Here is a 12649-nt window from a genome sequence, read left to right as displayed (position 1 = left end):
TGGGTGGACTTGAGCCCATCATATCTACTCCTACAATGTGACATCAAATTAACAAATTGACATCCCTCCTTGGACTCTGAAGATGAGAGATACAATGATTTCTGGGGGGAAAAAATTCAGTAAACCCAGGAAGGGGACATAGATGCTGGGCATCCAAAAGAATGTCCATTAATTAAAATTTTTCACATTCCTGGTACAAGTACTTTGGTCACAATAGTAAGAGTCCAGAGTCCTCTTCCTCTCAGTAGAGACTAGCTTAGCTGGACAGGCAGTAAGTCATACACAACTGTTGAATACGTATTTTAACAAGTGGAGTAGACAGGTATCACCAATTCCCGTTTGGTTACCTTCCAGTCCTTTCACTAAGGCACCCTCTCACACATCTTGGCCCACATCAAACGTTCCATTTTAGCAGCACCCTTGGGATGAAGTGGGGGATTTTTAAAGGCCTCTACAGGGTAAGTATGTCAGAATGGAAATCTTTATCATCCTGCTTATTTGCAGAACCATCAAAAGCACAATGAGCTCTGGGGCGGGACACAGGTCATCTTTAATAGGAAAGAGAATCCTCTGAATGGTACCGTTAGCTGAGAGGCTGCAAGGCCAAGGCCGGCCTACCCTGAGTGCATTGTGTGCCGTGCAACCCAAGGAACAGAGTCCCTGAACGCACACCTGGCTGCCAGGGCCCGCCCTGTGGTTAGGGAGAACTTCTCAGACATGTGGCAATGAGTCATAAGCTGGGTGGACTGGCGTTTTAACATTTTAACTCCAAAGATCTTCAGGGAGACTTTGAAAGACATAGAGATACCATTTTTTATGATAAAATATTCTAATTTTATTCAGTAAAATTAATTTCAGTATTTTAAAATTATGGTATTGAGGGATGGAAATGACAAAGTCCCTGGATCTGAAAAAGCTTTGCTCTGCTGATGGTCACTCTGGGATAGAAAATGAAAAGGTCAAGGGTGAAAGCTACACGATCAAAGGCAAAGGGAAGGGAAATGGGTGAAGTGTTTGGAGAGCAGCTTGACAAATGTATTTTAGTGATGTGGGTAGAACATCTTAAACAGGGCAAAGAACATTTGAGGACATTACATTTGATTCAGAGGGAAGGGGGACTCATGAGAGGGAAGACAAGTTTCTAGTATCTTTGAGCAGATTTGTAGTTTTAAGCTGACTAATAAGGAGGCGGCGGCTTAGACACACTGCCGGCCGGCCACGCCGCAGAGCACTGAGACAGGACCTGTGGTCTCTTCCCGAACTCTTGTCTTTCAGGATCTCATGTTCTGTTAGTTCTCAGGATATAATGAAAGCAGTTCTTGGGGAAATCTATTCAGGAAGTGTCGTGCAGGGAGGATTAGAAAGGAAGAGGCAGGAAGCTTCTGAAATTGACGGTAAACGCCACTGCGCTAAGGACAACCTGGGAGGTTGGAGGTTGCAGATGGACTTTATATTGCAACTTACTCGTTTTTTTTTAAAGGTGAATGGGTCACATCAGAAAAATGGTAAAATAATGATGATAATAATAATAGTAATGAAGGTATTTCCTGATGAAATTCATTAAGAAAGTTGTAACTTCTTTATCAAAATTCAAATTGTGTAATCATCGTCTTTTCTCATGTCTCACTGGTCATGATGCCTCTCTGGATGGGGGTAAATTAATCTCTTGAGACTTTGGCAGCCAATTTAGCATTTAGTTCCCCCCGTTCCCCAAGAAGATAGGTCTTCTCTGGTTCTCTTCGGTGTACATATGCTAAACCCTTTCTGATACGCACTCCAAAGTGATACACTCCACCGTCCTCCTCTGGGTTTTAATGAAGCCTCTAACCGCCCCCGGTGTATATGTGTATAAAGGAGCACACAGGTCAGAAAGAAAGTTTAAAGATTGGAGAAGCAAACAGGTGGTTAGTATTCTGGGAGCTTTAGGAGGTACAACTTGTGGTCCTAGAAGAGAGACTGGAAAGCCTGGACAAATTACAAGTGACATAATTAAAAAACAACAACAAAATATTGTGAAGGCCAGAAAGGCAGGAAAAGGTAGCTATTAATTTGAAATAAACTGTTCTCAGAGCACTAGGATCTGCTTTTCTACTCAGGATAGAAGTGACGAAGCATGAAGAGGTAGAGGGGAGAAGCAAAGCCGGGGGAAATGGACAAATGAGGAAGGTGAGAGAAGAGAAGCAAGAATTCTCTCCAGTTACAAAGACCGAGTGTTCAATTTGCAAGAAAAAGCCTGAGAGAATGCTCTGTCACTGCAGATGGACGGGCCCTTCCTTCTTCTAACTCAGCACCTTGACTGAAGGGCATCCTCAGGAGCGGGCTGACCGCAGACTTAGTTTCCGTGACCCCCCTGCCAACCTGTAGACCGGAGGAACCCAGCCGAGACCCACGCCGCCCATGGCAGCTCAGTCTCGTTTCCTTTAAAACCCCGAGCAACGGGAGCCACAGAGCACCGGTGTGGTGACGAGAGGGCAGCTGCGAACCCCCAGGACTCATTCCAAGTGTGCCTGCCCTTTAGAAACCCAACAGCCAGGTTTTCCAGCGGAGGGGCCAGCCCAATCCACCCACACCTGGGGGAGGGTTACAAAAGCCAAGGCTCTTCAACCAAGGCCCTGGAAGACAGGAAGCGGCTGCTTAAAAAAAAAAAAATCTCCAGGAATTTAGATTGCTCACCCCAAAACAGTATGACGGTCTTCATGTTTGTTTCTAGGAAATTGCAGTCTACTGACCTTCAGTCCAAACGCTGACAGCACCTTGCATTTAAGTAGCAGGTTAGAGGTTAGATAGGGTTTTAAAGCAAACTATGAACACAGGTGGGGCAGGTGTCGTGGTGCCCACTGTACAGATGAGGAGATGCCATCGTGGGGCGTGCGAAAGGACTTCTCACACATGGTCTGCGGCAGAGCTGCCCTCGCAAGCCCTGCTTATGACTGCACCTGTAGACTTTCTCTCCTTCTCCTGGGAGGCCTTGCAGTCAGTATTGGCATATCCTTTTTCAAGAATGTAACTGAATTGATGAGGCAGTTTTTCCTTTCTTGTAAAAGCAGGGATAACATGACTTAGCTCAAGAGTTGTTCTGGAGAGCGAATAAAATCATGCAGGAAGAGCCCCGAACACAGTGGCTGCCCCAAATGCGAGCACTCACAGGTGAGGCTCTCTTCCAGGCTTAAAAAACCTCAGTCCTCCGAGCGCTGATATCACTGGAAACGGTAAACTTTCAGATAGTTAGTGTAGGCAGATTTCATTTCTACGGTAGAAGCATTTATTTTGATTATAAAAAAATAACACTATTTCAAGTCAAGGTAATGAAGCAGAAGTATATTTTCTTCTTAGAGGTCCCTAGTCCAATCTCACACATGGTGTCAAGACATTCTTAAATTAACAAGGAACAAATGCAGAATCCAGGTCCTATCTGACAACAGAAGAGATGGATTAAAGCTACATTGTCAGCCCTGGAAATCGAGAATACAAAGTGATCTCGCATAGAGTCTCAAGGTTAGTGCACAGGGGGACCACCTGGATTGTGGAAACAGCACCTGCAAGGGGACTGAAGGCAAGCCACCAGTTTAAAGGCAAGCCCTTGGTCTCAGAACACATACCCCAGGGACTGAAGATACAAAACTCTGTTCCTCAGGGAGGAGGTGGAGACAATATACACCACAGACTCTTAGTGTTCCTTTTCTGAGTCTCAGACCCAGGAATAATACTCCATAGTACACAGTAGGTCAGACAGTGCGTGGTAAGTGCATCCCCAGTCCATTTACACACAGCTACCATCGTCATCACCACCACCTGGCACAGAGGACATCTCCCCCTCCCCCACCCCCACGCCCACATAGCTGCTAGAATTTATTTAAAAAGTAACCACTCATTGATTTAAAGCTCATGGACTACTGGTACCATTTCTATATCGGTACCATTTTTACTAGCTTCAACCTTCATTTACATTAAGATTTAAGTACATGGTTGAAATGACCATTTTTCTACTAAACTAAGATCATGAATTCAAAGAAAAAAGGGAACTAAACCTTACGCAGCACGTGCAGCTTTGAAAGCATCAACAGCTAGAGGAATGAACTGCTTTTCAAAGTGACCCACCGTGGGCAAACTGATATTTCCTGCATTGTGTTCGGAGTCTCAGGTTAGAGATATAGACACGGGGATAAAATACCTAAACATCTTCGTCACTCCCTACGTTCAATATACTACACACGAATGTTACATAGTTAAAGGTTTTGGCCATTTAAGTAACTACCCATTTAAATATCTGAGGTTTTAATATTCTGAAACTACAACCAAAGCTCTCGAGGGGGAGTCAGGCTAGGAAAGGGTTTCTGCACCTCAGCAGTACTGCTGTTTTGTACGGGATCATCTGGAGGCGGGAGCCCTCCTGTGCATGGCAGGACACAGGTAGGCCCGCTGGCCTCTACTCACTCCATGCCGGTAGCTGACAACCAAAAATATCTCTAGCTGTTGTCACATGTCTTCCGGGGCAGAATCACCCCCTGCTGAGAACCGAGCTAGACTTGTACGTGGAGGGTAACTGTCAACTCTGAGTGCACAGGTGACACAGACGCTATGTCATTTTACTCATTCAAAGAGTGGAGCACCATGGCTTCTGCTATACTGTCTACGCTGGGGCCTGCCGCTGCTATGGAACACGCGACTTCAGTATACAGGAACCCACACTTAATTGTCTTTTTCCTATCGAAAACACAGACATTAAACAGGAGAAAAACCAGAGCTAATCTTGCAACCATTTTTATATGACTGGATACAGAGAAAAATCTATGGTGTCCGCACGTCCGCGCAACCTGGAACCGAGATCCATCAGGGCAAGTGTCCCTCCTTCTGAATTCGGAGTCTGTCCTTCTCCACTTGCAAGCGTTCCTTTTCAATCTGCAGCTTCTCCGACTCGAATTTCAAAAACTGCAGCCGATCTTTCTCCAGTTGCAAGCGTTCTCTCTCCAGTTTTAGCTTCTCTGCTTCTATGTCCTGCGGCTGAAGCACGGCCTTCTCCCCCTGGCCGAGTTCGTTCTCTGGGGCCGCTTTCTCCGCGCTCACGATCTGCAGCCTCAGCTTCTCGCGCTCCACCTGCAGCCGCTCCTTCTCCAGCTGCAGCCGCTCGTGCTCCAGGTCCAGGTGCCGCAGCCGCTCCTTCTCCACCTGCAGCCGCTCCTTCTCTACCTGCAGCCGCTCCGCCTCGATGTCCAGGCGCCGCTTCTCGAGCTCCAGCTTCTGTTTCTCGATGTTCACCAGCAGGTGGGGCTCGTCGTAGGCCGACCTGGACGGCGTGGAGTTCAGGGTAAAAAACTCGTCGATGTGGGGGAAGTCCGGCAGTTCGTTTTCCCTCCTGGAATCCGGTATGACGGATGACAACATTTCTTCCTCCTCCTCAATCTCAAACTAAAAGGAAAAAGCAACTTTCAGTTTTTATTTCTATTTCACCGTTGTTCATGTGTCTAAACGTGTTCTTCAGAGTTTCTGTATTGTTTTGAGCACAGAAAATCATTTCTTTTGAATCTTGAAAAATATTTATAATAAATTACCTGATGTCACTAATACAGCTGACCCTTGAACATGGTGGGTTTGAGCTGAGTGGGTCCACCTGTTCCCCAGTTTGTTTGTTTTTTTTTTTTGCTAAATACAGTACAGTACTGGAAATGTATTTTCTCTTATGACTTTCTTTTCTGTAGCTTACATTAAGAATACCACACATGATGTATGTCACAAAAAACAGGTGGTCATCGAGTGTTTGTGTTACTGATAAGGCTGTGGGTCGACAGCAGGCTACTGGTGTTAAGTTGGCTTTTCCAGTGTGGCCCCCCACCCCCGCCATGTCGCTCAAGGGTCAACTGTATGCATCATTAAGAGAAACATATTTAGGTTCAAAGACAGATTAGTGACATGGAGGAAGAGAAAATGGAATGACTTTGTTAGGAACTACTTTTAAGTGAGCTTGACAACTGGGACCTTTACTGTTCCTGGACTACCCTCAACTCCTACATCAGAACTAAAGGAGCAAAAAGAGAATGAGGACTCCCAGGCTACTACTTACTTCGGGACTCTGGGGATCTCTTTCTTCCTCTTCCACTTTGACCTCAGTTAAGGATCCACCTGCGTCCCGGAAATCTGCCACGTTCTGCCAATCGAAATTCGTATCATTTCGGAATCCAATCTTTTCATCAATCTCTTCGGTGAGAGAGTCATCCAAGTCGGATGTGGGGAGGGGAAACCCCGAGCCTACCAGCTTAATGTTTGCCTTCATCCTCTTCCTCTTCATGAGGGCCCGCCAGTCCAGGTACCGCCGCTTCACTTCGGTCCCCGTCCTCTGCTCGCCCTCCCCGACGGCGTTCACACATTGCGCAATCTCCTCCCAGGCCATCCGCTTCATCACGTTGATGGTCGTGTTGAGCTGCTTGGAGAAAATAACTTCTTTCCGTTTCGTGATTTCTTTCAAAAGGGTCTGAGTTTCTTGGACACTAAAATTGCTTTTCCTTTTCCTTTTCAACTGCTTCATTTTCCCAACGTAAGTACAAAGATGTGAAAAGCCAGGAAATGCGATAAAGGACAAGAACCAAGAGCACCCCCTGGTTGGCCCTTTGTTCACATCAGAATCTTCCGCTCATCTAGGAGCACAGGCGGGCTGGATGATTTCCTGGGGAGAAAGAGGTCAAAGCCGTCAGCCTGCAGCGTCCACGCGGGGAGCCGTACCCCGGACCGAAGACAAGCACACAGCTCTGCTCTGGCTCTGACCCAACCACCTCCCCAGGTTCCCTCACCTGGGTTCCTGCCCTGGCGCCTGACCCCCACTTGTCACCCTGGGCCACCCCTGCTTCTCCACTCCCAGGCCATTCTCTCTTCCTACCCCACCGGCCGCTTCCGGTCACCTGTCCTCATCCTCCTCCCCTGTTCCCGGCCTCTGTGCACATGGGTGCCTTGGGCACCTGCCAGAAATGAACGCTCTGCCTTCACATTAGATCCCAAGTCACTGAGTGAACATTCTAAACACTGGTAAAGGATCACATTTAATTAGTACTCTGGCCTACCATTCCTTATGTAAGTTATATAAAAATATATATTTCTACATATACTTATACATTGTCACGCCAGCCCGAATGTATTTCTTAGTACCTATGTCGCAGCTCACTTCAGAGAACTACTGAAGTGCAAACTTGGCTTTTGCCTTCCTCACCATCTGTTTCAGCACTAGTGGGATCTGGGAGATGATAGCCCACTTGTTCCAAGGGAGGGATCCTCAATATGCAACAATATGCCTAACATACAGGAGGTACAAATACAACTTAAAACAAGGTGACTGGGGTTGGGAAAAGACAGAAAATGAAATAAAGTAACTCAAGGAAGGTAAGCTAACAAAACAAACTTCAGTGGGCAAAGCATATGTTTAAAAGGAAAAGGCAGCCCAAGACAATATAGGCAAGAATCAGTTTGTGAAACTGAGTGAAGCCTTTAGATAAACTCCCCATCCTTGATTATGCCAAAAAACGGAAGAACCTAACAAGTCATTAAACATTGTGAAGAGAAAATTCTAAGTAAAAAGGCTTTGTTGCTACTACAGTCTGTATGGACCAATGATGAGTATGTAGGTTATCAAAGACATATTTTCAGTATGGAATCAGCAAGTTAGATGTCCTTAAAAATAGAACAGAGAGCTAAAATAATATCAAATTCTGTATCATACTAAAATACAATGTATTCATGGCTTTTTGTTTCCAAAAGATAAAGAATGATTCAGAGCACTTCAATAGCTTCTTGAACCAATTAAAAAGTGCCACCATATTTTTAAGGTAAAAGCATGATAAAAATAAAAATTTTTGCCAAGAGATGAGATGAATAAAATACACACAGCGACACAGGGGCATACGTGCAGTAAATATTATGTTAGAGGACGGATATGGATTAGGCCAAGATTATTCCTGTGTACACGTATCTTAGATTTCCAGACAGTTTCGACGTAATTATGTGAAAACCTTTGACATCTTCTGATTACTGTAAGGAAGTACCCAAATCAGTGCACCCTGAGTCGAAATTTGGTCGCGATTTTTGCACGGAGAGAAGCTAAGCTATGTTTCCAGGATCTTTCCCCCCCACCCCTGTTCTTTCCTTTATATTTTGATGCTTATATAACACAGCTTGGGGTTCTGTCATCCACCACCTAAAAACTTACTCAAATATTGATTGGACTCCTCCTATGTGCGACGCACTTAGTCCCTGTTCCCAGTGCTGGGGAGAGAACACAGAGCGTGAAAAGATGCCATTTTAGATGTCAACTACTACCCCGTTTATATCGTTTGTGTTCCCTGTGAAGGGAATTGGGCAGCCGCAACCTCTAAAAACCCATAGATCTGGCATGCCCCGACACAGACAACTGCCATTTCCCCGGAAATCCCGGCGGACATTCTCTCCAGGCTGGACATGGGTATAAGTAGTTCACTTATGTAATCCACCGAAGGCATAAAATAACTGGAGGCCGTTGTTGTTTCACCGACTAACACTGGAGAATGAAGTTCCTAAACACCGTGTGATAAGGCAAAATCAAGAGGTTCTTGGGGAAATCAGGCGCCGTCAATTCTGGGTCCCCCTCCACCCCCGAAATTATTTATATATATTTGTAAGTTCGGGAGGCTGGTCAGAAAAAGCAAGCTTCACAAAATACCCAAACTTTCCCAAGTCCCCCTCCTCCCCGCGCCCACATACTCTTCTAGGAAATTCACGTCCCTGCCGACCAGGACGCGCTCTTCTCGGAAACTTGCGGTAGGTAAATCAGTGAAGTTTACTTAGGGGCCACCTGTTATCGGAGTGAGAGGACACCTGTCCCCCGGCCCCGCCGCCTTCTGTGGGACCGCCCGGGAAGGGCCGCAGGGAAGACCCGGGGACTCGGAGCTCCCAGGAGGCCACCCCGGGGGAGGTGGCGCCCGCCCGCCTCTGCCACAGCGCGGCGGCCGCACCCGCTGGCCGAGGTGGCGACCTGGAAGGCAAGTGTTTCTGTTTACTAAAGCAGAGTCCCGACTCGGTGCGCGGGAAAGTCCCGCAGCCTGGGTTCTGCGGCCACAGCCCTCCCACCCGCCCCGGGCGGGCTGCTACTTCTAGGAGCGTCGTGGTCCCGCTGCGACGCAGATGCAGGGCCAAAGCCGGCCCCGTGGGGACCGCCACCTGCCGCTGAGCCCCCCGGGACCTTCCGCGCTGCGAGGACACCCACCGTCCGCGGAGCTGCCGCCTCCTCCGGGACAGACTCTCTCACCTGCGACCCCGGCGGCACCTCCGCCCGACCGCCTCTGAGGGGGCTAGGAAAAAAAGATGCTTCGTTGATGCCCCGCCCACTAACTTCGCCCGCCCCCTTGCCGCCACCCACTGGCTGGCGCAGCTGCCACTCGTTCTAGACGGTTCACCCATTGGTCCGGATGGTATTGCTATTCTGGCTGAGGGTCCGCCCCAGGTCTGGCCTCACAATGGGAATCGAGTCCCCAACCGGTTCCGGGTTAGTGCCCTGGAATTCCGCCCCCTTGCGATTCGCGGCCTCCCGCTCTGCGCTCAGGCGTTGGCGGGAGGCTCTGTCAGTCAAGTGAGCTCTAGAAATCGATTGGCTCCTGGCGATCAGCCTGCGGCGCTTTTCTGCCTGATTGGATCCCTGGCCATCCCGCCTCCACACTCTACCCCTGTCCTTGACCCTCACCTGTTAAAAGGGCGAAGGGGCCGGGGTGTTGGGGGGGAAACCTTGGCGTTGCCCCAGGTACCTTCAGGCTTTATTTCACCTTCTGCCCCAGCAAGTGCGGCTTAGTTTGGCCTCAGCGAAATGCCGGTGGCTGCCTCACACCTCAGCCGGTCCTCATCCCACTTGCCTCCAGAGTCCCTGGACCTGTTGACCAGCTCTTCTGGTTTCCCGCGCTCTGCGCCTTCCTCCCTGGCGGCCCAGTTCTCGCCGCCAGCCCCGGCTCTGGTGTCCCTGAGGGCTCTGTCTGTGGTCCCTTCTAACCGCTGTCGCCAGGGCGGGCGGCTGGGCGTCGCTGGGCGCAGCCACACTCCTGACGGGAGGCGCAGACCGTCTCCCAGGAGCTGGGCTGTTTTCCCCCCGGCTTCGGCTTCGTCTCCGTCTCCGAGCCACATGCCCCGCTTCTCCCTCTCTCCTTCCCCCACTTCTCTGCTCTCAGTCCGCAGCCTGGAGAGTGGCCCTGGGACTCCGTGTGCTCACTGCGGTGCCTCCGCCCGGAAGGGCCTCTCGCTGCCTCTTCCCTGCCGGGCGCGGGCTGGGGTAGCGGTTCTGTCTGAAGGAAGCCCTCCTTTGCCCCCGCTCGCCGGCCTCCTTCCGGCGGTCTCTCGGGTGTGGGCGGCCCGGCAGACCGATGCTCAGTCACATCTCAAGCTCTTGGGCGCCTAAGGACTTGTTGAGCCCGAGTGTTGTCCAAGGCCGCATGCGGCGTCCCTGCCCTGTACCTGTTAAATCCTGCTCCAGCCCTCCCGGCCCCGGCGCTCTCCTTCCCGCGGGGACCTTTCCTCCGGCAGCCCTTGTCGCCTGTGCCCCGTGGGTGGGTCTTTCTAGTGGACGGTGGTCGGTTCTCGGCCCCCACGGGGCCTGGAATGCAGGAGGCGCAGCAGAGCTTGGCTGGGTAAACCATGCACCGTTCCGGAGGGGCGGTGAGTGCGTTCGGGGTTCCGGAAGGACTCTCCCCTGACGCCGAAGCCCTTGTGAAAGGCACTCCTGGAGGTGTGAGGTCCGTCCGGTCTTCCCGAGTTTCAGGGGCGGGTCTGTGTAAGCAGCATGCCTACACTAATGCCTAAGTAGAACAAAAACACGTTTCCTTGAAAGTTACGAGAACTTCGATTTTTATAATTTTGACTTCTGTTTGGGGTGGATGTTTCTCGGGTGAGTGCGGCGAGAAGGCAAGGAAACTATCCACCCCCATCATGACCACTTTCTCTCTGTTCCGTTTCAGAGTGTGCGCGCGCCTTGAGGCTGCGCATCTGCTGCACTGACACCGGTAACACCTAGACCGCGGCAGGAAGTATCAAGAACCTTCCGCTTTCAGAGGAGCTCTTGAAGGTTCCTGCACTTAAATCTCCGTCTCTGCTGATTGCAAGGCCTTTTCCAGATAGCCTCACAGTTTCTTCTCAGCGATGACGTCGTGAGTGCGTGTGGACCAACAAGGGATGCATGAAGGGTAATCCAGAATGCCTAATAGTAGTCCCCTGTTATGAACCTGATAGTCTGTTAGCTGATTTGATTTCAGTTTTTTTTTTAATATTTTATTTATTTGACAGAGAGAGATCACAACTAGGCAGAGAGGCAGGCAGAGAGAGAGGAGGAAGCAGGCTCCCTGCTGAGCAGAGAGCCGGACGTGGGGCTCGATCCCAGGACCCTGAGATCATGACCCGAGCCGAAGGCAGAGGCTTTAACCCACTGAGCCACCCAGGCGCCCCTTGATTTCAGTTTATACTAATTTCAGACTAGAGATTTGACCCCAGAGTTCTTACACGCTTACTCTAGAACTGAGCCGTCCAGCTGTTGGAGCCGCTGGCCAGACATGTGGCTAGTAGAACTGAACAACTGAAGTTTAGTTCTACTTAATTTTAATTCATTTTAATTTAAAAACAATTCAGTCAGTTCAGTGGATAACTTCAAAGTACGTTTGGAAAACTTGAGTTATGTGAATCTACTTTTTCAACTGTAAATGTTTAAAAATCCAGTTACAGATGGAATAGGGATGGCTGGCTGGCGAAAGGTGGTAGAGTCTGTGCCCCTTGATCCTGGGGTCAAGCGTTCAATCCTACACTGGCTGTGGAGCTTGCTTACTTGCTTACTTCAGTACATACGTACCTGCGTCCGTACTGACAGGATTTCTGATAAATTAGCATCCGAACTGAGAGGTCCTGTAAGAGTAAAATAAACACAGGATTTCAGAGATTTAGCTTAAATATGTACAATGCCTCATTGATGATTTTCATACTGATTACAAGTTAAATGATACAATTTTGCATAATTGGGTTAAGGAACATATATTCTTAAAATGAATTTTGCCTGTGATTTGTTTTTTTACTTTTTAAAATGAGGCTAATAGGAAATTTAATCTTATACATGTGGTTTGCATTATGTTTCTGTTAGACAGGCTGTTCTCCCATCCAAGTACTAACCAGGCCCCACCCTGCTTAGCTTCCGAGTAGACAGGCTGTTCTACGTTGTGCGTGGCCACAGCTTATTAAAAGTCTCAGAATGAGAATGTAATCGTTAGCTAAAATATTTCTATTTCACTACCTATTATTTAATCACAAGAAAGTCACAAGTGCTGTCTTTCCTCCAAATGCAGTTTAGTTAAGAAACAAGTCACCCAGTTCCCATGATAGAACTTACATTATATATGAACAGTCACTGCATCACGCTGTCTCTGCCCTCTGGTTTTGCCTTGCACATGGCCTGCTTCCTCCTGGCTTGTGAGGTACTCTTAGTTCACAAAACCTCCTTTTCCCGGACAACCTGAGAACAGATCAACTTGGCCTTTTTCGTAAGAGTTCTGTGCTTGTACATACTCTGTCTAGATGTCCACCGTCCTGCCCTCCCTTTCTCCCACTGAGCACTAGCACCTTGCACGTTACCTGTTGGGCTGACAAAAGTGTGTTTGTTGACTTGAGCTGAACA

General features: G+C 48.7%; 1 protein-coding gene across 8 annotated transcripts; it reads right to left on the bottom strand.

Annotated features, from left to right (window-relative positions):
* Positions 1 to 3297: 3297 nt before the first annotated feature.
* On the bottom strand, positions 3298 to 9338 carry MSANTD4 (Myb/SANT DNA binding domain containing 4 with coiled-coils). Of its 8 annotated transcripts, XM_046017812.1 has the most exons (5): positions 9221 to 9293; positions 8189 to 8244; positions 6248 to 6658; positions 6059 to 6142; positions 3298 to 5406 (listed from the first exon to the last, which is right to left on the bottom strand). In XM_046017812.1, the coding sequence occupies exons 3-5, from the start codon at positions 6518 to 6520 to the stop codon at positions 4831 to 4833; spliced, it is 933 nt and encodes a 310-aa protein (XP_045873768.1). In that variant the 5' UTR covers positions 6521 to 6658; positions 8189 to 8244; positions 9221 to 9293; the 3' UTR covers positions 3298 to 4830. The 8 variants fall into 8 exon arrangements, with proteins under 8 accessions (XP_045873768.1, XP_045873764.1, XP_045873770.1 ...); XM_046017808.1 differs by having other exon boundaries at positions 6059 to 6658; positions 9263 to 9338; XM_046017814.1 differs by having other exon boundaries at positions 6059 to 6415; positions 9263 to 9338.
* Positions 9339 to 12649: the final 3311 nt, after the last annotated feature.

Source organism: Meles meles, chromosome 8 (genome assembly GCF_922984935.1).
Source record: "Meles meles chromosome 8, mMelMel3.1 paternal haplotype, whole genome shotgun sequence".
NCBI lineage: Eukaryota > Metazoa > Chordata > Mammalia > Carnivora > Mustelidae > Meles > Meles meles.
This window is presented reverse-complemented; position numbering and strand designations above follow the sequence as displayed.

Coding starts and splice junctions, on each gene's coding strand:
- MSANTD4 (XM_046017808.1), bottom strand. CDS start 6,520: ATGAAGCAGTTGAAAAGGAAAAGGAAAAGCAATTTTAGTGTCCAAGAA. Junction 5,407..6,058: donor GAGATCCCCAGAGTCCCGAA/GTAAGTAGTAGC, acceptor TTTTCCTTTTAG/TTTGAGATTGAGGAGGAGGA.